Source organism: Anopheles gambiae, chromosome 3 (genome assembly GCF_943734735.2).
Source record: "Anopheles gambiae chromosome 3, idAnoGambNW_F1_1, whole genome shotgun sequence".
Lineage (NCBI taxonomy): Eukaryota > Metazoa > Arthropoda > Insecta > Diptera > Culicidae > Anopheles > Anopheles gambiae.
In genome coordinates this window covers 24,117,229-24,144,478 of record NC_064602.1, presented here as the reverse complement: position 1 = coordinate 24,144,478, position 27,250 = coordinate 24,117,229, and the positions used below count along the sequence as shown (strand labels likewise).

The 27,250-nt window shown below is 44.6% G+C and overlaps 2 protein-coding genes across 10 annotated transcripts in view; one reads left to right on the top strand and one right to left on the bottom strand.

Moving 5' to 3' along the window:
* The window catches only part of LOC1279997 (uncharacterized), a 50,644-nt gene extending 38,454 nt beyond the window's left edge, over nt 1-12,190 (bottom strand). The window contains exons 1-2 of one of the 2 annotated variants that reach the window (XM_061657012.1): nt 12,036-12,190; nt 9,981-10,561 (exon numbers count right to left, since the gene is read on the bottom strand). In XM_061657012.1, the coding sequence (XP_061512996.1) occupies nt 9,981-10,104 (124 nt within the window). In that variant the 5' untranslated portion in view covers nt 10,105-10,561; nt 12,036-12,190. Of the gene's footprint in view, nt 1-9,980; nt 10,565-12,035 lie in introns of both variants that reach the window. The other variant, XM_061657013.1, reaches the window with a different exon arrangement.
* A 2,077-nt stretch (nt 12,191-14,267) lies between these two features.
* LOC1279996 (intersectin-1) lies at nt 14,268-26,259 on the top strand. Of its 8 annotated transcripts, none has more exons than XM_061654989.1 (14): nt 14,268-14,365; nt 14,830-15,402; nt 16,884-17,573; nt 17,645-18,057; nt 18,137-18,234; nt 18,308-18,483; nt 18,564-18,948; nt 19,027-19,200; nt 19,269-19,526; nt 19,586-19,845; nt 19,934-20,123; nt 20,190-20,612; nt 20,704-20,833; nt 21,026-21,858. In XM_061654989.1, exons 2-14 carry the CDS (start codon nt 15,242-15,244, stop codon nt 21,229-21,231), a joined length of 3,564 nt encoding a protein of 1,187 aa, XP_061510973.1. In that variant the 5' UTR covers nt 14,268-14,365; nt 14,830-15,241; the 3' UTR covers nt 21,232-21,858. The 8 variants fall into 8 exon arrangements, with proteins under 8 accessions (XP_061510973.1, XP_061510978.1, XP_061510980.1 ...); XM_061654994.1 differs by adding an exon at nt 22,175-26,259 and having other exon boundaries at nt 14,297-15,402; nt 21,026-21,199; XM_061654996.1 differs by adding an exon at nt 22,024-22,162 and having other exon boundaries at nt 14,297-15,402; nt 21,026-21,199.
* Nucleotides 26,260-27,250: the final 991 nt, after the last annotated feature.

Sequence of the window (27,250 nt, the reverse complement as noted above, 5' to 3'; positions counted from 1 at the left end):
ACGCCACTTCGTTCCGTTTATTATGACGCTTTTTACGTACCCTACTGCCCCGCTGTTAAATCACCCGCCAATATACAGCGTAACATACTTCTCCCCGATGACCCCAGCTTGAGGTTTTTTCTCTCCTTTTTGTTGCTCGCTTAGCTCGAGAGACAACTGTGTAAGCGAGGCGATGAAGCGAAGCTGAGGAGCCCTCAGCAAGAGACCTCCAACGACCTTCAAACGCACAGTTTTACTCCATTCGTAAAATGAGCGTGTCGTCCGGCACACGTTTCGCGCTAGACGGGCAATCCGTCGAAGTGCTTGCCAAAAGCAAAGGGAGGGAGTTTGTCTTGGTGGCGCGAACAATCAAACAACAATGCAAGACACACGAATATGTGAAGATAAATCTGACTGCCGGTCATCATCACATCACGCTCTTTGCTGCTGTTCCGGATGGATGCACTCTGCAGTTCTCAAAAACGATAGTTGATGTAACTATCAATGCAATTTATTTACAAAAAAACCTTGTAAATTTACTTTATTCCTTATTTACTCCAAACACTCTCCGGAACAGTGCGTACCGGAGCTGTTGTTTTCCTAACCACCTAACACCTATCGAGCGCGAGCACACACACGCAGTAGGCGACACAACAAATACATTCACTTTTCTCGGTTCATGACCACGGCTACTACACACCAGTTGACAGTAGCAGCAGCAGCAGGCGACGCATCTAACAAACACTTAACCACTCTGGTCTCTGTTTGCACTACGACGACCACACAACAGTACAGCTGGTCGCGAGGTCTGCCAGTTCCGAGGCCTTAGACGCTTCGCTTCACCAACCCCCTCCGTCCCAACCAGTGTCACCTGAAGGGGTCAAGTGTTTGTGCTACCGGCGGACAAATCATGCCAACCTCGTACCGATATTAACCCCGAAGCCTGACGGTGTATTGGTCCAATCGAATCTATTGCAGCAGTAGCAGGTCTCTTAGCACCTTAGCACCATTCGAATGGCCTTTGCCTTGCCTTGTTTCCATCACCAATTCGTTCGCTTTTTTGAGCATTTTTCATCAACCACACATATCGTCATCGTTTGTTTGGGTTCAGCACCGGTTTTTTGCATTATTTTGAAGTTGCTTTTTTGGCTTTAAAAAAAAGTAGAGAATTAAAGTATATAGCCAGTCAGGTCAATGCCAAGAAGTGTTTGTACAAATTGAGCTATCGGAGGTAAATACTCTACTTCCATGAACAAATTGTCAGCAAACGGTACCCCGGTTGGTGTACCCAAAATCCAAGCTAAGGGTCGCCAAGTCCGTTGGAATTTCGAAGATGTCCAATTTTTGGAAGCTCAAACGAGTTCTTCACCCGTTCTTACATTCTCCAAAAATTGCTCTATGAATTTAAACCTTTAAACGCTTTAACCGAATGCCAAAACTTACTTACAACCATAATCAAATTCACTTCATTTAGGTTAATGTCCAAACGTGCCTATCATAAAGATAGAGTGCGAGTGCGGCCAAATTTATGAATTGGCCAAATTTTATTTCAAACTCATTCAAAGGCCACGCTAAACTAAGCTTTCGGCGATCATAACGGGGTTTTGCAGAAATCCAAAATATTAGTTGCAAATTTCGTCTCTCTGTGTGTGCGAAATCTGGAACCAAAGAGAAACTAAAACAAACCCCGACGACGACCCTGGGTAAGATTAAGACTTTTTTGCCAAAAAAAAAAACAAAACCTATCAACCAAAACCTGATCGGTAAGTTTTTTTGTTTCTTGTGGCCTTTCTTCGCTGTTCGGGGCTTTGGTTTGGCGCGATGGTTAGCGCGGGTTTGATTTGATCGAGCGTCTAGCTTTCTATCGACTTGCAGGCATGGGGTCCAAAGCCATCAAACAAGAACGGTGCAGAGGAGTCGGAGCACACAGTAAAAATGGTCGAAACAACAAAAAAAAAATGTGTGCCAATTCTTCCACTTCCGTTGTCCCGTTCATCTCGTTCGCCAACGCAACCCATCCCTCCCAGCCAGCCGGTTCGCCAAAAAAAAGGTGGTTCTATTGCGAATTTTTACTCATTTTTTGTTTCGTGGTTTTGCTTCTCCTTTACACCCCTCTTCTTTCACCCGGATACTGTTTGTTTACTGTTTCGGTTGCACCTTTGGCCGTTTTTTTTTTTTGCTTTGTTTTCTATTTCGACCTCCGAGAAGCCGACCAACGCACGCCACACGGCTCTACATAGCGCCGCGAAAGTTTGGCGAAATTATGGCGCAACCACAAAGCACGGTCGCCGACGCCGCCGGCTCACACTAACGGTCGATCTTGTCTCGTCTTCCGCGAATTTTCTTTCCACTTGCCCGTAACCCCCGTTTCTATTTCCAACCCTCCCCGATTGAATGGGTGGAAATTGGAGCCTTTGGGGTCTGCTTTTTTTCTTCTTCTTCTTCTATCGTTCCTTTTCTATACTGGCCCGATTTTCGTTCCAGAACGCGGTGGGTGACGAATGAAGAAGTGGCATCAACCAAGCGAAAGGAGAAGGCGAGAGAGAGAGAGAGAGAGAGAGAGAGAGAGTGGGAGAGAATTAGAAGAAGAAAAAAGCATGCCTGTCTTAAACACGGCATGAGCTTTTGGGGTTTGGTACGGACTAATTTATCCTGCTCATGGGCGCCCGCAGGCAGCTGACTTTTGGGAGGCTGGCTGCACTCGAAATCGAGCACAGAAAGTGGCGCAAAAAAAGGAGAAGCACACACACACAGCGATACACACAAAATGTAGAAAAATTAGTCAAACGCAGAATGGGTGGAGACGGGAAATTAGAAAGGATCCTTCTTCCCATCCCGAAAGATGATTCGAAAGTTTCGGGACGGCCGCAAGAAATGGGACACTATGCCACCAAAGAGAAAGAGAGAGAACAAAAAAAATATAAAAAAACAACGCCTCCGGGTGACGCTGATGTAACGGGTTATTGGGGAGTTTTATTTTTGGCAAGTTGAAACGCTAGAAGAAGTACACAAAAAAATTGCACTCCCAAAACCACTGCCGTTGTAGGATCGAATGGAATTGCCAAAAAAGAAGGAGAGAATATTCAAATTTTTGCCACGCCCTTGCCATAATTAAAATATTTGAATAATAACTTACGATACAAGTGGACAAAAAAAGTAGATCAGTATGCGATTAATATAAAGGCTGCACATCTCATCGTATCCCGTTGCTAATCAACGGCTAACGATCATCTTGTAAAGGTGAACGATCAATACTTCACTTACGCCGTGTTTGTCCCTATATGCACTTCATGCTTGCTGTCCCTTCTTTTTTGTCTCCATTTTACCGTACAAACTATCAAGATTAAACGCATGCTTTTTTCCCCCTGACGACTACGCAGCCCAAGTGCAAGTTGCGCGGCTCTGGTCGGTTGTTGCTTGTTGAACGCTGCCCGACCGACCGGCGGCGGCCATGCTAATGTTATGTCGTAGGCCGTTTGTAGGACGGCAGAAAAATTAGTCAAAAAAAGGAGACACACACACACACACACAAACAGTGGGTAAATGCCCGAACAATGGCAACTATATACCAACAAACGGTTACAGTGGCTACCGTGTCACTATACAGACACGGGCGGTCGCGTAATGAAAACGCGGCAGTAATCCCGGAGTAATAATAACCATGAAGCAGACACACACGCACAACAAAAAAAGCACATCCCTAACACATACACGGCTAGAGTACTTGCATATGGTTTATGTATAAGAGTGTAATTACACATTGCCCTCTCCTCTTCGTGCATTCTAACCTTCCTACGCCTTTCAGGTCGTGTGGTGGTGAAGCTGTTTCCCCGACTCCCCAGACTTCCCCCAGAGCCCTAGTTCGTTGTGGCTCCATGGTTAAACGATGGAGGTTAAACAACAACAAAAAAAGGTTTAAACGTGTCCACCTGAAATGAAGTGGTCGTTTAATTTTGTTCACGTTATGGAAGAGTTTTCTTTTAACATTAGGCATACCAAGAAGTCCGAAGTGTTGTTAATCAGAGATTTATGTTATTTTTTAGTCTTTCAGCTATACAGTGGGTTGGATCCTAGTACTTTCCCATTTAAATGTTTCTATAGAACGTTTTTACAGGTACCGAAAGATCAGGTTGCTCACAAGTGAACAAACGGACTTCGTTGTCGCTCGCCTTCTGTTCGTATGAGACTTTCCATTGCGTTTTATCGATGGGAAATTACTTAGGACGTGATACTACAAGTGTCTTCATTAAGTGCTTGTTCAGGATCTTCACATTTTCGTAACACTCGGTAACGATCTTCGTCTTCTAAATCAGTGTTCTCCAACCTGTGGTCCGTGGCGTGAACAGGCGTGGTCCGCGAAAGATTTGTTAAAAAAGAAAAGCTTATTACAACTACACATCGCTCAAATTTGTTCCCACAATCAAGATTAAATTTTCAACGGGCATGTATAGAATAATATTAAACATATGTTTGATGAAAATCTTTTGAGCTTAATCTACTCAACAATTAATTGCACATTTTCAATCAAAAGTGGTACGTAAGCCTAAAAAGGTTGGAGAGCACTGTTCCAAATCAAACCACATCCGACCAGTTACTTCAGTTAGAGAACAACCATAAACTACCATACCAAACTTCCACTAAAATAGGATGGGGTCCTCGGTAGAGTTTTCTTCAAATTGTCCATAATAAAGCAAGAACTTCCCACAACAACAAAAAAGCGTTAAATGCAACTAGTGAAATAGAGCTCAAAGATAACGCTTCCAAATATGTTATCTAATTACACAAACAAACAAGTGGCGACATCTAACATCAAAACGCTACGAACCTGTTGGTACTCCTAATAGTAATCTTACATGTATTCTACATTTCACACTTATTACAAAACTACAAAAGGTACACTTTTGTAATCTGCAGTTAGAATCATATCAAATAATGAATCTAGTGTCTAAAATCTACCGCTGACTCAATAAAACCAGAAAAAACTCGCAGAAATTCAAGACACGCCAATTCTTTTCGGTCCCCATTAACAACGTATCTCGGAGGCAACCTTTATTAAGAAAATCTGTTGTAAATATTGAAAGAGCTAAATGCTTCTCAAAGAGGTACAATAAACGGCAAAGAAATAACGCCGAAATGATTTTAAAAATATGCCTAATAAAATGTACAAAAAGCTACAAAAATTTAAATTATTCTAACCCTTTCCAAGCGCTACACGCTCTTTGTCGATCTATTCTTTACAAAATTTAAACAGGTTTCCCATTTTCGGGGTGGGTTAAAAAAGCACTATGCTAATTGATGAGCTACTACTGCTACTACTACTACTACCACCATCATCACCACCACCAGCAGCCAGAGGGCCACTCTGGTTTGCAGTCTTTAGGAATCCCTTTTTTGCTCGCATCCATCGCCCTACACAAACAAAATTCAAATCAATTAAATGGATGATTGATCCCACAGGTCACCAACACTGGCGGCATAGGCGCCAGCGATAGGCGAGCGAGAGACAGAGAGAGTTCACATTTCCCGAGAATATTGCTTTTGAAAACAATTCCTAGAACGGAAAAAAGGATTGCCGGCTTCGATCCGTCTGTGTTGGCTGTGCTATATATTTTTTGTTTTCCTATTGGTTTTTGAAAACATTCTCTCAGCAATGTTGGCCCACAAATCAAATTTCTTCAACCGGTCTGCCAAAGTATCGCATCACTAAAGATTGAGTAGGTTTCGTGTCTTAGGGTCTGTGATTTTTTTTAATTTGTTTTGTAGTCTATCTTTAAAGAAATGTGCAATTGTAATGGAAATTACTTATTTATTATTTTGATAAGTAAATTTCTAGTTTAGAATCAAATTGGAAACAAGTGGAAGCGTTGTAATCTACTGTAGTACAACGTTTCCATGTGTATTAAAACAAGAAATACATAATTGGACAACAGCAAAAACACTTCTGAACAAACATCTGGTTCAAGAATACAACAACAAAAAACCGACACGCATGGACATCAAAGAATAATATAATGAATCAACAACAACTAGAGCGTATTGATAATTATTTCACAATTCACGAAACTGGGTTCGCTATTTGCTTCCTGAAACATTGATAACTTACATCACACTTAGTTCTTGCAGGTCAAGATTCTTTTATAAAAAAACACCCTACAGTGTACTTAACTGGAGAGAAATTAGATCAACAATGACAATAAATTGTAAAAACCAAAAACTATAAAACAGATGAAAATAAAAAGCTAATTACGACAAAGCAATTAAGATCAATTTCGTAATATACGAGAATTTCACAACAAATGAAACAGAGAACATCAAACGGGAACCTCATCAGCAAGCAAAGGGGCAAAAAAGTATCATTTTTGATAAGAACAATGCGCCTTCGCCGAACAACCGCCGCGGAACGATCACGTTTTGAGGTTTTTTAATTACAAACCTTTCTGCCCGGGACTGTGATTCTGTGCATACGGAACATGGTGGGTTTCGAAAGCATTAGCCCCGTAAAAAAAAAAACAAAAAATCGGCGACACATTTCACAACCTAATGTTCTGGGCTAATCAATGTTTGCTGCTGCTAGACTGCCACCCATTTCCTTTTCCCACAGCACGGCCGAAGGTCGTCACGCAATCACGATCTTTAGGCGGGACCCATCTGGCGGGACCCAATCCGATCCGATCCGGTGTAGTACAGTGAAGCACACAGTGACGGAAGCATCTGTCTACCCTTCATAAATCATTCCATTCCATCCGAAACATCGAGACAATTTCCAGTAATGTTTTGGGATTAGTTTCCGAACATTAAACTCCAGCCTACGTCCAGTACCGTCCCAGACAGGACAGTTCAGACGGGTTCACGATCGCTTCTAATCGCTTCTCGAACAGACTTTAGACTGATCAACCAAAACGCACCACGCTTGATAAGCTAACCTACAGCAGCGAGATGACGCGCGTGCAACGTGCTGCATGCACTGGTGTGCACTTTTGCTTTAATCAATTATAATACAGCACCGCTGTGAAACGATGAGGCTCGATGGGGTTTATGATATTGCTTATGAAAGAAGCTTTCATTGCCAGAGAGTGCAAGTCCCAACGGTCGAATTGTGTCACTGTTATCAGGCAGGCAACACCAGCGCAGATAACAACAGATAGAATCCAATAGAAAAACAGGTGTCCAATTAAGATAAGATTGGTTTGTGCAATAAAGGGAGGATCGCGCTAGCTGATGTCCACCAAAACATGCCATAAAACAGTTTGTAGTGCAAATTATCATCAAGGTTTTCAAATTTAATTGCAAAAATATACCCAAATCACATTTGCACAACAAAATGACAAGCGTAAAAGCATTCCAATGGTAAGAAAAATCGCCTAAAACTTGCATTAACGCTTCAAAAACGCATGTTGCAATATTTGCCTTATCAGTTGTCGTCGTTTCCCCCAGTTTTTTTTTTGTTTTCATTCTACCAAACCAAATACCAAACTGACCGAAAACTTTACGACACACTAGACACCAGATGATAACGATGATAACAAGCGTCTTTTCAAGCGAAAGGGCACACTGCAGCCCGATGATAAGACCGACCGAAACTCCCAACACACTGCGCCCCCAAGAAACCTATCGTCCATTCGAAGATGCCACGCGATCGTGCGATTCATGCAAGATGCAAAAGTTCATTAGCCGATAAAGCAAAGCAAGAAATTAAAACAAAAAACACATACATCAATTAGCTTTTCACGTTTAACATTTCAATCGGCAAAGGTATTGGGTTCAATGTAAGTATAAGTTGGCGTTATTTGTTTTCAACTTAAATCAGTTTTAGCAACTGCAGTTTTGCTTTAATTGCACGCACATGAACTGCGTACGTTTGTTATTGTTTTTTGTGTTGCCCGCAAAACGAAACGAAACGACAAATGCGCACCAAAATAGTGCAAAAAAATCGATCAAGGTGAATCAAAATTGAGAAAAACAGCACATTCAGGCAGCAAAAGCAAAAGTTGCATACCTCATCATGCAAAAAGGGCTTGTCGAAAACCCAACAAAAAAGAAAGAAGAAGCAATATCTGTCAGCACCATGTTCAACAATCAATGAAATCTATGAATAGCTTAAAAAAGTGTCAAATCAACATCCGAAAAACCCCGCGCGCATTACGCACACAACAGCGGCACAAATTTGTTGCATGTGTGCTGCTTTTTTTTTTGGTCTTCGATATCTTCTTTTTTTATGCCACCGACACGAAGATTTGTCGACGCGTTAGCTCGAAAAGATCAAAACTTCCTGGAAGCCACTGGGAGCCACATCACACATGGTTTGCAAGCATAAGTCGATGAGCGTTACCAGTAAACAGATTTAAAAAAAAAAAGAAACTTTATTTGACATCACAAAAAGTGACCTAAAACAAAAACGCCTCGGTACAACAAAATAAAAGGCTACACAGCATTTGCTAAACTACAAGCATTTGGGGGTTTTTTTTTTGTTCATGTGTTCAGTGCGTGTTTAACAAAGTGTTAACAAAGCAAAATGCGTACGGAATTGAAAGGGTAATTAATAAAAAATTATTTGATGATCATTTTAAATTTTTAAACAAACATCATGATCGATAACAATTCGCTTTTAGGGATATTGCAGTTTTGACCTTTTTTCCCAAAAACCATCTTAAAGCATGTGGAAGAACACACACACCATCCAGTAGCGCTCCATTCAGCACCTTGTGATTTCACCCTGCCGCTTTTTAACTCTTATCCAAGACCGAGTCGTGACCGAGTGCAGGTCACATTGTCTCAGGGTCGTCACCCAAGCCTAATGCCTGGGACTGGCTGACTAATGTGCACCGCGACCCCGTCCCACCTCCCATCCCACGAGCTGTTCACGACAGCAAAACTTAGGCACTGCTGCACCACCACTAGTAGCGTGCACTGCAAACAGTGCAGTGTTTTGGGGGTTCAAACTTCCATCGAACAGAACCGAACTTCCCGCGCCAAGGTTAAAACCTTCGCCACTCACACACATACACACACACACACACCTAGCTCCCTCGCGAACTCATTTCGCGCGTGTTGGAAAGGGCAACCGATCGCGAGTGAATGGCGCGAAGTTGCCAACCATATCCAAATCGTCGTTGCCCTCGCACACGCTGCTTTGACCGACACGCTTGACACACGAACAAGCGCATAACTAAGCATCGAAAGCGCGATACTAACACACCTACCCCTGCCAACTACAAGCATACTGGCAAAGCAAACTGCACTTGATCGCAACCGCAGCGGTCATTCATGGTTACGGGGCTTTTGGGGCGTCCGTCCAGCAAAAGGTCCAAACGGTGATCCAATGCGACGTAATTGATTGGGTACGAGAAGCGGAAGCACCGATAGGCGGCTGTCAAAATTGCAACACGATGAAGTTCGATTTTTTAGTGTGAGGTAAGGGTGCAATATTAAATAAATGGCATTAGGCTGCACTAGATGCAATCAAATGGCATGCTACACGCAACGATTGAATGTTCTCGATCGTATAAAAGCAAAACTTCATATAAATGAGTTGGCTAACCTTCCCACGATCGTGCCGAAATAGAGCATCCGGTTGTGGAGGGAAACACACTTCACACATGCAGCTACCATGTGAGACATTCCAATGTGGAGGACACCAATGTGGTTTAAAACAGAGACATTTGTGGGTCCATTTTGTGGTGGTCTACCCGAAAAGAACCATAAAGTTGGATGTTTGAGATGAAAGCGAAGGGAGTTTAGGTCTAGGGATACTCCACCAACACCACCAACTTAGTACCTACACACAAATAATATCCCAGATGTTTTTCTTTTCCCGCCAACGGGTTCACTTCACCCAAACGGCGGCTTTACTCGCACGACTTCACACGAACCGATGGATCTTTCTCGTTTAAAATAGCAAAGCAGCAACAAAGCAATAACATTCCCCAATGCAAGTCACCCGCCAGCAACTAAGCACCAATATTATGCTACTCGCTCATCAAAGCGCGTGAAGGTCCACTTACCGTGTAGGTTCACCGTGCAGGTCGTGTTGTTGCCCCGATCGAGGACCACCACGCTCGTGGCGGCCATGATCGATTTGTTGTACTGGAATTTTTCCTTTTTCTTTCGCTTGCCCTGGTCACACATATAAGCTGCTTTGCGTCGACGATCGCCACGTGGAAAATGACCCCCCGGATAGGACCGGGTTTTGTAGGGGAAATCTGCTGGGCCGCGGGTGCGCCCAGTGCCGCCCTACCCAACACGCTCTACGCCCGGAGTTAGTGGTACAACCACCACCACCACCACTACCTGCTACCAAAACCCCCGCACGTTCGATTGGCCGGAACCGGAAGAAAAACAAAAGACACACACACACAGACACACAGAGCCACAAAGTGTACGAAATGGACGGATGTAAAATTCGAACAGGAGACCACGCGCGCGCTGGCACTGAATTTCCTGGAAGGATTTTTCCCCAAGCTTAAAACCGGCTTGCACTTTCACTTTTTTTCTCAACCGCTCTTCCCCTGCTTCGCTCCCGTTGGAAGCTTTTTATTTTTAAACACACACACACAAACACCCACACAATCGATGACACTTTATCCTGCTCGGGAAGTGAAGAAAAAGCAAGCGATGAAAAGTTTAGGAAATGAGAAAAAAAAATCCATGAAAATACAATTGTCTAGTAAGCAGATTCCTGGTGAGTTCTTTTTTCCCTCTTTTTTTCTCTCTATCTCTCTCCCTCTCTGTCTCTTGGTTTTAGGTTTTTCGCTTTCAATTTGACGACGTCTTTGTCCTTTGCGATTCCCTGTGCCACCTTCTTGAAGCAATTAAAATCCAAATCCTTTTTCCCGCCTTCGCCTGTTCTACCACCCTGCCTACTACCGCTGCTTCTGCAGATATGCCTTCCTCACCGTTTGTTGGTTGTTTGAATTTGATTCTTCTTCCAGCTTCCATTCGGCCTTTAATCCCAGTACCCACCCACCACGGTGGCACACTTTACCGGTTTCCGGGGCTCGCTTTTTCCTTTTACACCGAGTAAGCACTCACACACACACACATACACACCAGCAAGGATGGAAAGAGGTGAAAATTAAAAGCAAAGCAGAGCAAATAAAGCGCCATGCTGCTGAGCCCGCCCCACCCAGCCCGGAAGGTATGAACCCGGGTTGCTAGGGGAAACGCTTCTAGCACACCTCGGACCGGGAAGTTGCAGGAAAGGAGACTTTTCTTTTTTCTTTCATGCTTTTTTTGTTGTTGTAATTCTAGTTCCCTCCTTTTTCGCTCGCGGATAAGACGCGGATTTTCCCGGCCAGATTGGAAATTCCTTTTTTTTTGCATTCCTTTTTTAATTCGCTGATGAATCGGATCCTTCGTCGGTGGAAACCAAAATTCGATTAAGCATTTTTTTTGTACTTTAAAAGTGAGAAACAAATGCAAACTAATTTACTACGAGTACACCGCGTTGGGGTAAAGTGGGTCCAACCGATGGATGGGTTGCAGTTTTTTGGGACAGATTTTCTTTGTGTTCTTATAAAAAAGGAAAAAAGGGGGGAAAATGGAACAAAGTAGAAAATTAACCTGGGTTAGCTAATACGGTCAAATACTACATTAATAAGTTAAATTTCAACATCCACTGTTAAGTTCGCTATTCCATTCTAAGTTCCTTCTGACCGATTGATGCTTTCAACACTAGCGGACGAAAAAAAAACACATCTCCAGGATGAAAAACGAGCCCGTTTCAGTTGGGAAAACGTGTCTTTTCCTTTGGTTTGCGTGAGGAAAAAAAAACACCCAGAACGTACACTCAAACACACACACACACACACGCGCGCTCTAGTTCCTAGTCTAGTCTATACACACACCGTAGAAAATAAAAATCTGTTTCCCCCGGCTAACAGGGGGATGAGACGACATTGAAGGGCGAAAGCAAAACGGTTAGAAGAAAAAAACACCGTTCTCTATTTCCTCACACCGTTGCCCCGCTGCCCCAAGAGTACGGGCACTAGTGTTCGAGCGTGTGTTGGCCAGAACGCGCACTTCCTTCCTGTACGCCAACGACGGCGAGATATACACACCAGTGGCACGCACGATACGCGCCAGCTCAACTGAACACGCGGAGCAGCTCACACACGGAGAAGGTACGTCCGCACCGGAACACGAAACCGTTTGAAATGAATGGTTTGCTCGCAATGGGAAGCGCCAACAGCTCGCCTATATCTCGCTATGTCTCCGTCGTTCCATCGTCCGTTTCATCCACACCATACATCCATTCATTGCAAAGCGGGAGGGATGGTTCGCTCGCGCGCCCTTTTGCGTGAGCATGAATGCCGCGGTGAATGGGGAGAGCCAAACTCGGCCCCCAAAAACACGCGCCCGGACTCTCGCGGCACCGCTGACGATAGATAGGGGAGGTGATGAGAAGGTTAAAATGAGAACGTGAACGACTTGGAGAGCTTTTACCATCGCAGTGCAGGGGTTGAAGGAGCTGGAATTTAAATCGATGCACAAATTTTATGAACTGATACTGATATTTTGAATGTGTTACCACCTTACTGGTGCTTTGAACGGTGTTGCAGACTGCTTGCAGGCATTTAAGAGAAGGTGGATAATGGTAGCAATTTAACTAGAAACTACTGTATCGTTATTCCCTGAAAAGGTTTCGTCTTTTGATTGCAATACTAGGGAATTTCCCCAATTTCTTTTTCAATTTTTATTGGATTCAAGCCTCGTGTGAACCGTCCCTCCATAGGGAAGGACTGACTAATCCAGCTTCCTTGTGCTAAATAAACCTCGAAAGTTACTATAACAGCGAAATAACAGCGTGTTCATTTGGTCGTTCATAAAATTCAGATCATAAAACTGATTAATATTTTTCATGTCCTTTTTTGTCATTCGGCGCTACAACCGTAGTTGATTGTAAGCCATAGTCAATAATGTGCTTCGAAATCGAAATTACACATATAAAGATAATCTATTCTGCTTATGGTCGGGTCAATTCAAGACTTGAACCCAAGGCATGTGCTAAATCTTACGACTCGACAACTATACCACGGGACCAGCCTGAAATTGTTCATTTAATCATCAAAATAAAAATTGCGCTATTACACCCAAATGTCACAAATCCACTAAACGACCACTAAACGGCTTCTAAACGACTCAAGTTCTCTACCTAAACGGAATATAGAAAGACTTCGTTTAGCAGACGGCAAACGACTGATGCATTCTAAAAATAGCAACAAAAAAAAGCTGGTGGCGCCATCTGTTGGTGGGATACCCCAACCAGTTGAGCTTCATCGCTTGGAGGAAAGCTTTCTCATTTCCTCTGTACTGTTGTATGGTTTCGCATTGAAGTTATGCATCGCTAGAACTAGAACCGCGATACGATTGTTTAAATACTAAACTCCAACGGAAACCACCAGCACTGAAGCTATTGAGATTTGAGTAATGGTCGTTGGTGTTGATACCCACGTATCTGACCACACGACCATTCTTATAGATATTTGCTCAGAAAGTTAGAAGGCTATATAGGTCATGATAAGATGAAACTTGTTGAAACACATTGCAAGAAAAGGATAGCAATATAATGATGAGTTGTAATAAGCCATCTATTGATCAAACCAATGAAGCTGTGGAGCTTTCATTTTTTTTTCTATGGATATTCAATTTTCCAGTCTTTTAAGCTTAATCTGTGGCGCTTGGGAGAAGCCTATATAGGCTATAATTAGATGAAACTTGTCGAAACACATTGCAAGAAAAGGACAGCAATATAATTATGAGTTGTAATACGCCATCTATTGAGCAAACCAATGAAGCTATGGAGCTTTCTTTTTTTTCTATGGATATTTGATTTTCCAGTCGTTTAAGCTTAATCTGTGGAGCTTGGGCCGTCATGGGTTCCAGCCACAAACGGTCCGTGCCGCCATACGTAGGACTGACTATCCTGCTATGGAGGGTAATTCAATCCATAAGTCACTGAAAGCCAACCCCACAAGTGGTACAGGCAGGCCTTGACCAACTACGGTTGTTGAGCAGAAGAAGCAGAGAAACTGAGAGCTTTAGTCATTTTGACGCCTTTTAGCAATCAGTTAAGGCGTTTGTAGCACTTGAGTAATTAGACATTTGTTAAGCAGTTTTGTGACAACCAGTCATATAAGTCCTATAGCACTTAAAGAAGATAAATATCAATGTAAGATTAAATTAAATTAAACAGTTATTCAAATGAATTATCTTGTTATTTTGGTTTTGCTGATACCTGTCTGTGTTTTTGTTTCTTGGGTATCATCACTCTCCTGCCATTTCTGCTCGTTGGGTGCTGCCAGCGAGTGACAGATAAACAAATTGTACCCTCAGCGCAGAGTGCGACTGTTGTACGGTTCCGTTTCTGCTCTTGCTTCCAACAGAAGAGGTGAGCAAGGCTGTGGTTCTAGATTGTAAAATTTCACTTGCAAATCGCGTCTGCAAAGCGCTGAAAGTGCGTTTTCCGTGCCCGTCGGAAAACGCACCTACGCTCACGCCCAACGGTGGCCGCATTGTGTCGTTCGTGAAGGGTGTAAAAGTCGCTGCATATCAAGTGTTGGTGGGCTCGTGAAGAACGCACTCCTCCTCTGCTACCGTGTGAGCGTGAGCCAGCGAAAGAAATCGATATACAACTTTCTATTGAATCGTGTCCTGCGCATGGTGGTCCTGTTGTGTAGGCTGCCTGAGCGAGCTTCTATATTCCCTTCTTGCAAGGGAATAGAACTCCTGAAGCAGCAGGACCCGTACGCTCTTGGGTGAAGGGGTGTCGGGTGGGAAGGGCGAGGGTGCTATGTGTGTGTGTGTATACCCCCAGAGTGACCTGAGGTGATATCATTTCCTTCCAATTTGCAGCTCGCAACAACCATCGCACAGCACCACGAAAGTCAGTGCGAATGCGAAGTGACCACCAACAAACGGTGGGCGAGTGAAAAATACGCCAGAAACAAAAATCGGTACGAGTGAAAAAAGTGAAAAAGGCAGTACCGCCTACTACGATAGTGAGTGTGTGTGGTGGTGCTGGCAGGGCAGCAAGAATTTCTTCGCTGCTCCCGGGAGTGCCCTAGCAGCAGCAGCAGCAGCAGCGGTTCGACCTAACTTCGCTCGCCACGGCCGCCCACAGTGCATGGATATTACTGGTGGCCCTTCCCCACTGATAAACGGTCACTTAGAACCGAACGCGTAGAACGGCGAGCGAATATCTCTTGTGTGTGTGTTGTTATCATCAACCAGCACGAACACCACCACCACCACCAGCACCAGCAACATGAACGCATCCGACCCGTTCGTGATAACGTCCCGCGAGAGGCTCAAGTACGAGGACCAGTTCAAGTCGCTGCAGCCGGTCGACGGGGTGGTAACGGGCGGGCAGGCCAAAGGATTCTTCCTCCAGAGCCAGCTGCCCCCGCAAATACTCGGCCAGATATGGTAAGCTTGTGTGTAACTCACCCCTCTATATGCTGTTGGCACAACATAGCCCGTCGTCGAGAATGCTGCTCGCGCGACCATTCTCATGGGTTCTTCGTACTTGTGTGGTACCATTTTTTTCGCCCCCCTCTTCATACTCTTCACTACTGTTCCTTCCCGTGTTTCCGGTTTCCTTTCGCTTACATAACTGCAAAAGTGCAATTGAACCCGCGGCAACCCCCGCCTCTAGCAGCCACTCTTATGGATGTGCTTTTGTTTTCACCTCGGAAAAGGGCTCTCGGCGAGGCTTGGGCCTACTGGGATCTTGATTTCGACCGAATAATTTCATATCCTTTTGCTTGCTTGTCTGCTTTCCCATTCCCAACTGGCTCACGTGACTCGCGGCTCCTTTTTTCGTGCTCGCAACGGAGCAGGCTTCGTCGGCAACTCGTCGGGCAGCAGCACCGTGGTGAATGGTTTTCGGAGCATTGTAGATACTGTGGCAGTGTTACATTCTATATTTGCTGATATCATATACGATTGATGGTTACTTTCGTCAATGTCATTCGCATTGATTTTATGAGGGGACGGCCGACAGTCCGTCATCAGTGTGGGGCGGCCCCATTATCAGGCGAAGAAGTGTTAATGGAATTGTTGGAATGGTGCGGTATATGTGTGCCACGGTACTGTAAATCGCCCTATCGTACGCGTGTCTTAATTGCATTAAATAGGCCGAATATAGAAACTTGTGGGCAAATAGAGCCATCCTCTCCATATAAATAAAGACCTCCAATCACTTGTTACTCTGACTAGCCACATAGACACACACACACGGTCCTTAAAAACACGCGTAATCTCTCCCTTGGCATAATTTATGCTCCGTGCGTCCTTGCCCAAGTGCAGTACCGCGAATCGAACTGTGTTTTCAACGACCGAAAACCCCCCAAAGAGCTTAGAAGAGAGCTCGGCCCAAAGCTCAATTACTTTCCACCCTGATGGGAGGAGGCTACATGGAAGCCGAGGGATATGGTGCTCAAACGAGTCGCCCAATTCGGCCTAAGCACTCGATAATGTACTTCTCTGCTTCTAGCTGGTGCCTAATTAATGAGAGGTTTGCACTGAACTCTGGCGGGTTGTTCAGTAGATCGTTACTCTCTGCCCCGTTAAGGGTTACATGGGGGCGCTCCCCGTTCTAACCAACCGTTCGTCTGAGTATTATCAACGTACTCCCCAAGGGCGTACGGAATGTGTTGTTTACCTATGAGTCATCGAGTCGAGTTGACACGACGTCCTTTTAACACATATTAACGAAGCGCTGTTTGCTGATTATCATCTTCGGATGTGTAATATTGATCGTTAGCAAATTCATAAAAATGAAAAGCTTCGTTTCATTTGATTTGATTTGGCTTTTAAGAGCAGAAAAATAACCTTCTAATATTACAATTTATTATGATTTCCTCTGACAAACAATGCCCTTCCCCCTCTTTGCATTCTATTTTTAGGGCCCTTGCCGACACGGATGCGGACGGACGGATGACGCTGGGTGAGTTCAGCATCGCCTGCAAGCTGATCAACCTGAAGTTGCGTGGATTCGAAGTGCCGAAGGCACTGCCACCAACGCTCATCGCATCGCTCACAGCCGTCGGCGGTACGCCCATCCTAACGCCCACTTCCGGCCTGAGCCCGCTCGATCCGCTCAAGTCACTGTCCGGCTCGATCGGGGTCGTACCGCAGCCCCAGCCGCCCCTGATGGCACCGCATGCCGTTCCGCACGCGATAGTGCCTCCACTGATGAACAATCAAATGGGGGTGGCCCCGCAAACGGTCGTCCCGGGCATGGGACCGGGTGGTGTGCCACCGCCCAAGCCGGCTCTTCCACCGCAGCTAATCGCTGCGTCCGCCGCAGGCCCACCGCTCATCCCGATGGGCCAACCGTTGATTCCGGGAATGGCAGCACCCGTCCAGGCCGCTGTCATGCAACAGCCACTGATCGGGGGATTGGTTGGGAGCGCTCCGACCATTCCACCGACCGCTGCCGTAAAGCCACTGATCGATCCACTCGGAAGCGTGTCGGCGGTACCGCTAGTGGGCGGTGTAGCAGTTCCGGCTCCACCGACACCGCCCCATTCCGGCGGTGGAACACCCGCCCGCTCGATGTCTATCTCGGAATGGGCCCCATCTATTGAATCTCCGTAAGTGCGGCAACGGATGTGGAAGTGATGGAAGTTACAGCTTACTAATGAAACTAATTCCTACTCTTTAGCGGACAAATTGAATGGGCAATCAAGGGTCCGGCCAAGCTCAAATACACCCAGCTGTTCAACACGACTGATCGCAACCGCAGCGGCTTCCTCACCGGACCGCAGGCCCGCAACATCATGGTGCAGACGAAGCTTCCACAGGCAATGCTCGCCCAAATCTGGGCCCTGGCCGACATGGATACCGACGGTCGGCTCGGCTGCGAAGAGTTCGTGCTCGCCATGTACTTGTGCGATATGGCCGCCGCTGGCGAGAAGGTTCCGACCACGCTGCCGCCCGAGCTGGTGCCGCCGTCGTTCCGCAAGGCGACATCGCGCCACGGTTCGGTGGTGGGCTCGCGGCACGGTTCCGTCTCCTCCCAGGGCGCACCGGTGCATGCCGCCGTCGAGCTAGATCCGCTATCGGGACTGCCACAGTGTAAGTGTGTTGTTCTGGCGAACAGTAGCGCAAAGCGTGACAGCAGGGAAGTTAAACGATTTCATTTATGCATCTACAGCCTCGTTCGAAGACAAGCGCAAGGAAAACTTTGACAAGGGTCAGGCCGAGCTGGAACGGCGACGAAAAGCGCTGATGGATATTCAGAAGAAAGAACAGGTGAGTGAGACGCTTTACGGGTGAACGTTTTGAACATTCTTAACGGGACTTAAATCTACATCTTTTCGTGCAGGAGGAACGTGAGCGCAAAGAACGTGAAGAGCAGGAAAAGATCCGCAAAGCCAAGCTGGAGGCTGAGCTTAAGAAGCAGCAGGAGCTGGAGAAAGAACTGCAGCGCCAGCGCGAACTTGAGCAAGAGCGTGAGGAACAACGCAAGCGCGAGCTGGAGAAAAAGGAACTCGCTCGAAAGTACGCTCAGTGTTCAACGTTTATCTTTTAATTGGTAAATAATTGTTTTTGTTTTTGCTTTCTATTTTATCACAAACCAGGGAAATGGAGAAGCAGCGCCAGCTGGAGTGGGAAACGCAAAAGATCGCCGAAATGCAGCAGCACCGGCAGCGGGAGCAGGAGAACGTGCTGAAGCTGAAGGCGCAGAACCAATCGCTGAGCGTCGAGCTGAGCACGTTCAACGAGCGCATCAAGGAGCTGTCGCAGAAGATCTGCGACACGCGCGTCGGCGTGACGAACGTCAAGAGCACGATCGACGGTATGCGCACCACGCGCGACACGCAGATGGCCGAGATGACGCAGCTGAAGGCGCAGGTGAAGGAGCAAAACCAGCGGCTGGTGCAGCTGAGCCAGGAGAAGGCCAAGCTGGACGCGAAGAGCAAGTCGGGCGAAACGGAAAGCCAGCTGCAGTTCACCAACAAACAGGTGTGTGTGTGTGTGTGGATCGGATTGAGTGAGATTTACCTTCTACCGGGCTAATGGTGTGCCACTTTCTCTCCTCAGATTGTCATACAGCAGCTGAAGGACAAGCTAGAAAACACCAAGCAACAGATCGAAAACAAAACGACCGACATCAATCTGAACCGGGACCAGCTGGTTGAGCTGAAATCCCAACTGACCGATCTGATTGACGCATGCGAGCAGCTGTACGGTGAATACGATATGCAGAGAATTCAGGTAAGGAGGTCAACATTTTAATGATTTAAACTGCTCTTACATTGTGCCGCTTTTTTGAATATTTACAGATCTTGGAGATGAAAAACAACCGCAAAAACGAATCATACAGCAGTGCGTGGGATACATCCAACTCGTGGGGCGCTCCGGATACGACCACGACGCACGCAGCGCTCAACAGCGAACCGGCCGCACCGGCCGCTAGCGTGACAGCTGGCTCGGGCGAGGATGTGCAAACGCCACCGGGCTACGTGAAGTACCGGGCGATCTATGAGTTTAGTGCACGAAATAGCGACGAGATTTCATTCCAGCCCGGCGATATTGTGATGGTAATTGAATGGAAATGGTCAATTTAGAAGCCTATTCAACTCTGTTCTCCCCTCATTAGGTACCGCTGGAGCAGAATGCCGAGCCGGGCTGGTTGGCGGGTGAAATAAACGGTCACACTGGCTGGTTCCCGGAATCGTTCGTCGAAAAGGTGGACAGCAACCTGAACGTGGTCGAAGCGGTCCCAGAAACGATAGCGTACAGTGAGCCGGAAGTTGATTACACGACCACCACCACTACTACCGCCACCACCATCGCCGCATCCGCCGCCGCCGCCGCACCAGTCGAAGAAGAGTATCACGCACCAAACGATAATACAGAGTGAGTGTGAAAAGGAACTCCCCGCCAGCAGTGGGAAGCGTTGTGCACTAACGTGTACTAACGCCCGTTTTGCTGTCAACTCTTACAGGGCTACCTGCAACGGGGATGTGGAATATTATGTCGCCTGCTACGCCTACCAGTCGGCGGAGGCAGGCGATCTTGTGTTTGACGCAGGGGAAACGATCGCCGTTTCGAAGAAGGAGGGCGACTGGTGGACTGGCACCATCGGCAACCGGACTGGCATTTTCCCTTCGAACTATGTGCAGAAACACGAGGGCGTAAGTAATCCGATCGGAGAAGCCAAAATGCTTCAGTGTGTTTGCTCAACGCATTTCCCTTTGCAGGAGGTTATGAACGGCAATCAGGCGACATATAACGAGCAGCCAACCATGCACCAGGAACCGGAACAGCAGCAGCAGCAGCAGCCGCAAGCGTACGAGCAGGAAACCAAACGAAAGCAATCGGCCGCCGCTGCCGCCGGCAATACTCAGGATGCGGAGGATGCACGCAACCAGGCCGAAGCGGACTCGGAAGTGTCCCAGATCAATACTCAACCACCTTCCGGTGCGTCCGCGAACGAGGAAAACATTCGCTACTCCTCCATGTCGATGACGTCGGCCACGCCCAGCCTGCGGCGCAAGGGCGAGGTGGCACAGGTGATCGCACCGTACGAGGCGACCAGCTCCGAGCAGCTATCGCTGCAGCGCGGCCAGCTAATAATGATAAGAAAAAAGACCGATTCCGGCTGGTGGGAGGGTGAATTGCAGGTGCGTATTGGTTGCGGGCGTAAATGAGGCTTAGCAACTAAAAAACAAAAACGAGGGATTAAACATCCATCGCTTCTCCTCCTTCTCACAGGCAAAGGGCAGACGCCGTCAGATTGGTTGGTTCCCGGCGACGTACGTGAAGATACTGCAAGGTGGACGAAACAGCGGCCGCAACACGCCCGTATCGGCCAGCAAGGTTGAGCTGACGGAAACGATTCTCGGTAAGTACGACCCGAATGTTCAGTCAGGGGGAGGAGGGGTTAGCAACCGAGGTAAGGGATGGCTCCTGGGCACAATGCCACCGTCACCATTACCACCCATCACCACCACCACCACTACAACCACCTATGATTTTGTTTAGCAGTTGAGAGGCAAATTTTGAAAAATACTTTTTTTTCCCCATAACTCGGTAGATAAAGTCATCGCACTGTACCCGTACAAAGCACTGAACGACGACGAGCTGTCCTTCGAGAAGGACGATATCATTAGCGTGCTCGGCCGGGATGAGCCGGAATGGTGGCGCGGCGAGCTGAACGGCACCACCGGTCTGTTTCCGAGCAATTACGTCGGCCCGTTCGTGTCGTCCGGTAAGAACGGCAAATCTCCCGCCGCTAGTTAACACACACACACACACATCCACACACCAGTAGTGCTTTAGTAACAGTCGTGTAGTCCTCCTGGACGTGCCTGCTTTGATACGTTGTCTGTGTGAATCTTGCGTTGCGTTATGATTCCATTTGTAACGGTGTGTATAGTAACGTTTTGTGTTGTAGCATTTTTCTCTCTCTTTAATTTCGTTACGTTACGCTTTGCCAAACATCATTCCCATTCATTATACTCTTTGTGTCTGTGTGTACGTTATCCGTTGTGTTGTAACGCGCGAATCGAGTGTTATGTATATATATATATATAGATATGACTAGTTTGAAGGAAATTTGATTCCACACACAAAACCAATCGATACGGCTAAGGTCAGTTTAGTGCCTTTAAATTTTATACTATACCAAGATATTATATTCTTTGTATACCTTTTCCTCCCTATTTCGTACACTTTCAAAGATCTATTTACATTCTAATGTATCGTTTCATCGTTTCTTGCGACTGTCTGTTAAAAGCACGGTCTAATATCATACCACAGAGTGAGATAAAATACCATAGGATGTACTACTTTTTGTTGTCCAGCGACAATTATACTCTAGTAAAGGTTCCATTATTTATATACATTCTTCATTTATACTTTTCCCAACCAGCTCTTGTCATAATTATCTCTATTTCGATAGAAAGAAACGTAATTTCGAGTTTTGTTGTATAAAACGTTGTGTTTGTTCGCTTTTGTCTGTGTGTTTTTTTTGGATTTATTTTTCTAATTTAAATACAGCATGATAAACAGATTTTGGATTGTTCTTGCTAGTTATATTTTAGCGCAAAACGGCACTCTGTAGCTGCATGATGCAGTGGAACAAAAACTTCTGCTGCAATTCACTTGTTGTACCGCTGCAAAGAAGCGTGTGTTATTTCATATCTCTTTCTAAAACTTTCCACCGAATGCTGCGCGCGCGAAGGTAATGTATAACGGGCAGTAGGGCTTTCTGCTACCGTAACCAAAGCCCAAAATGACACGTTAAATCGGGACGGCTTAGCCAGTGGTTTCGCACGGTTCAGCACCACCAACGCTAGCAACCCGTATCAGGCGAACTATGGTCCCAGCAGCAGCACCAACGATAAAGACGACCACAGCGACGCTGACGGCAACAGACACGCTGTGGAACGTGCTGAGGACGATCTACACAACAACAACAACAACAACAATAAGCGATACCACAACAATAAAATCAATAACTATAACACTAATTATAATAACGCTAACTGTAACGACAACACTATCATTAACGATAACGATATTATGCATCAGTGCAACAATAATAATAATAATCAGCTAATCATGCGAGCATTTCAGCGGCAGGCGCAGTAGCACCACCACCACCCTTAGTGAAAGACAAAACCCTCTTGCCCCTTCACTGTTATAGGTGTATAATGTTAATGTAGAATTCAGTCAAACAAGAACGAAGGAAAGGGAGGGTTGGTTTAAATTGAATTGAACGCGCGCATAGCGAAGGAGCGAACCACGCATAGTAGTATTCTATTTACACAAACACAGACATACACACATATACAATCATCGAACACAAACACACACACACACACAAACTTTCCTCGGCTCTCTTTTGTCTGTTTCTCCCTGTCTTTCTCTTCCTGTCTAGAGAGGGATTAAAATGCAAAACTGCAAAAATGGCTATGCCAACACTGTTGAGGGTTGTTGTTGTAGCAGTAGCAGACCGCAACAAGAATAAAGTATTATTCGATTCTGTTAATTATAGTAAGATAAGTTACAACTGTTAAAGTGTTTAGCAAACCCAGAGGTTCTATTTCCCAAACCAATCATAGCTGCGTTTTAGTCGTGTTTTTCTTTTCTCTCTCATTTAAGCCATTCAGCTCTGTTTAGTGAATCAGAGAGAGCGTTCAGTGCGCGCAACTATTCTAAAAGGGGGATTTGGCGGGAGTTTGTGGCACCCCTGAGTTATGCTGGCGCTAGAGTGGTGGGAAGGGGCTCGTGTGTTTAGTGTCATACAAAACCAGGGTCGAGACATTGACGACGATTTGTAGATATTAACGAGCGTAGATATTTAGCTGTATTCCCTCTCTCTCTCTCTTACGCGCACCGTATCTTTAAAGCAATGGTGAACTCTGGTGAACTTACAATCACAGCAGCCGTGTGTAACGTGTTAAAACGTTTAGTGAATCTATAACAACCTACTGCAATTGTCTTTGTTCCGTTAGTGGCTGTAGACGTGGTGAAGAAACGAAAAATCGATAAACATTCCTAGAAGTGAATTTAGTGATCTGTAGCGCCGCCCAGCTGTACGTGGCTTTTGTTCTACGCATAAACGGTAGGAACGGTCTTATCTTTGGCTTGTTGCATTTAACACAAACAGAAACAGAGTGCTAGAGGGTGGGGGGGGGGGGGGAGGGAAACAAAGCAACCACAGCATCTTTGCTTCGTTTTGCGCTCATTTTGCGCAATGCATCTTTGAGCAAATCAGTCAGTATCTGTTGCAATGCGCATACAAATGTAATGTATAGGGACTACTACGGTGTTGTTATTGTAGGGTAATTGTTTTTATGTACGTTTAAGGTTTGAGTCTTAAATGGAGCAGCTCTACTCAGTTTTTTTTGTTTTAGGTACAAACAAATGGGAAGAAATCGTTTTGCAACTATTATGCTTGTGTTGCTGGAAGCAAACAGAAATGCTAGGATTAGCAAACAAACCTCCTTTCCATTGGTAGTAACGATGTGTGATGTATGTAATTTTGTGTAAAAATTATTTAAAAAAAAATATAGACACACACACACAACACGTTAAGGATGTGCCCCACGCAAAGCCACAGAGACGATTCGTATGTGGGTCGAGTGGGTCTGATTGCGTTCGTTGTCAATTGTTTACCGTTTTTGTTCGCTAAAAAAAAAGAAACGTTATCCTCTCAGTGTGTCCAATGATAAGCTACTAGAAAAGAAGCCCGTTTATTGTAAGTGTATATTATTAATTAAATCGTATTTATGCCCTCGTTATTTATTGCGAACGTTTGATTCGTGTTCGTCCAAAAACTGGATAATCAATTACAAACAAAAAACGCAAAAGCAAGCAACTTTACTCTCTCTCTCTCTATCTCTCTCGTTAAGCTCGTTAAAAACAACCCAACACACACACAAAGCAAGAAACAAAACTCGTTATACAAATTTGCTAGTATGATGCTACTGAAGCAAACCTATATATATATATATGAATATATATACTTACACATATGCAAATATATACATATATTTAGACCTTACACGAAAACCTCTGGAAAATCCCCTGGAGCCCCTCCCGATCATCTCTCTAAGTATGTATATCCCTAAAGCAAAAACAGCGATGATTCGCGGGATTCAAACACTACGAAGGGGAACGATAATAAATGGGGTTCTTACTTCAAACCGAAGTGTGTTATCTATTTATGCTGTATTGCAAAAAAAAAAAACAAAGGGCGTTACATGAATTTAGTAGTGCGGATAGTGTGCGCGCGGAACCACAGTTGCTGAACGCACGTGTATTCTATCTATCTCACCACTCTCTAACCTCCCATATCCTAGTATCGATTCGGCAAAGCAAAGTTCAAGCTGATAGAGTGTTTAGGTTGTAGCTTCTGTTGTTCCACAATTGCCAGGCCGGCCGCCTTCCTTGTACGATCCGTACCGTACCGTATATGCTGTACCATACAGCATCATAATCAAGAGCAAGCACACACACATACACACACAAACACATTCACTCATAAGATATGCGTAAAACTCATGTGGGAGAGAAAAGATAATGCATACATAAGTGTTAAGTATCAGCAAACTAGCGCAGTGGAAACCACAACAAGAGTTGCTAAAGTTCCAACCTTTTCCCAAATAATTGTACAACACTTTGTGTGAGTTCCTTTTTCAGCAGCAGCATATTCTCACTGGCTAAAAATCTGCAAAAACGTTCAGCGATCCCAACTGTGTGTGTTGTGTGTAAATGTAAACGGAAAATTTGGGGATAAACCCTCCAAAAGCTATAAAGCAAACACGGAACACACACACCACAGCAAAATCTTAAAATAAAGTTGAGAATAAACATGAGAATAGTAGTTCAGAATGAAATAGAGAAACAAAGAAAGTAAACAAAAAACAAATCGAAAGAAATAGTTTGTCAATTTAATTGTTCACCTCTTCTGTTGCTCTTTCCCAAACTTAGTTTGATGGTTGTACTATTTTAATTTTTGATTATTTCAAACAAAGGTTTTTTATCTTTTATTTAAGCTCTACTATATGTGCTTTATCGCGCCACATAAAACGAAGGTTCTAGATGACATTATAGGCCAGCACTTGCAAAGATAACAAATCTGCTACAAACTGTCCCACCCCTCTGTAGCGGAGTGGATGTTGTATAAACCCCCCAACAAAAACAGCTAAAAAAGGAAAACAAAGCTGCTAGCGTAAGCACGAAAGATGCAACACGAAAGACTAAAACAAAACGTACAGCAAAAACCCACAGCTTCTGAACTATATACCACTGCAAATGGACAATTATTAAGCTCAACCATAACAATATTACAAAAAAAACATAAATGTAGAAACTATAATGAAGACACATAAACGAATGAACACAAACTTATGAACAAACAAAACAAAAAAAAACACAAGCAAGTATGCAAACAGAAGAGGACAAAATGGTCACTCAGCATCATCATCATGTTTCATTCTGTTTTAATCATTTTCAAAAACCATTACGTGTAACAATCTGTGTGAATGTGTATGTTGTTCAAATTCATAAGAAAGGAAATGGGGAGGGCATAAAACACGGAAACAATATATTTATTTATTTACCCCGTTGTTTACCGTGTTTACGTGGAAGAGACAAAACAAAAACGTATGCAAAGAAACACACTGATATACTGATGGAACAGTAAACAAAGCAAAAGCAAACAAAAAACAAACAACAAAATAATGGAAGAATATGAAAATATGTACTTTGGAAAAATTCACACGAGACAAATAAAACTGCATTATCCATAACAATAAACCATTGCCAGTGTGTCGCGTAAGGAGGATGAAACAATCGAACCGAAAACAACAACTATAATAGTAATGCAAACAACCGAAATATCGTGTGGGAATGTATGGGGAGGGCTGATCGTTAATTTTTTATCATCATCAACATCATGAAACAACACAGACAAAGTGAATAAATATTAAAATGCGAACACATTAACTTGTTGCGTTACGTTTAAGATTCCATGGACTTTTGCATGAAAGAAAACAGTGCTTCAAAATATGATGCCGGTTTAATCAGTGGCGGCTTGTCAAGCTGTGCAAAACTGTTAAATTCGTTTGCTTAGTTTGATAAACACGTCAATTTGTGAGCTTTTAGAACATTTAGAACATTTAAGTAATTATTTAAACAAAAACAAGTAAATCTCGATACAAACTAATGAATTTTTGCCAAGGCTCAGACACACCGAAATGTGTAACGATGAAATGTAACGCCTCGTAACGCTTCTTTTTTTCAGTCGACTAAACCGCCGACTAACCGTCGACTAACCGACGAAATTTGCTGTTTGTTTCGTTCATATCAACGCCGAACATATCAACGCCGAACCGAACATATCAGCCGAACACATAACCGAACATATCAACGCCTACTTCCGAACAATTCTATATCTCGCTGAAAGAGTCTATTATATGCCTGAACGAATCTACAACTCGCTGAACATGTCTATATAATACTCGAAAACCCTGTATTATTGACATTATCAAGCGTTTTTAGGCTGTCATGTCGTCTTCGTTACGGTGGTTTTCGGTGTGTCTGAACTGGTGCTTCGAGTTGATTCCCATGAATTTATTGTATGTTTCCCAAAATTATTTACTAACTGTCCTAGAATTTATTCAACGTTTTTCGCTTTTTTTTTACAAAGCATTCGTTTCAAAAATGTTATTGAATCGACGCTTATAAATAAAAAATAATTCAAAAATACATTGTGGAACGAATCCAAAACATTTCGGGAAACAACCAA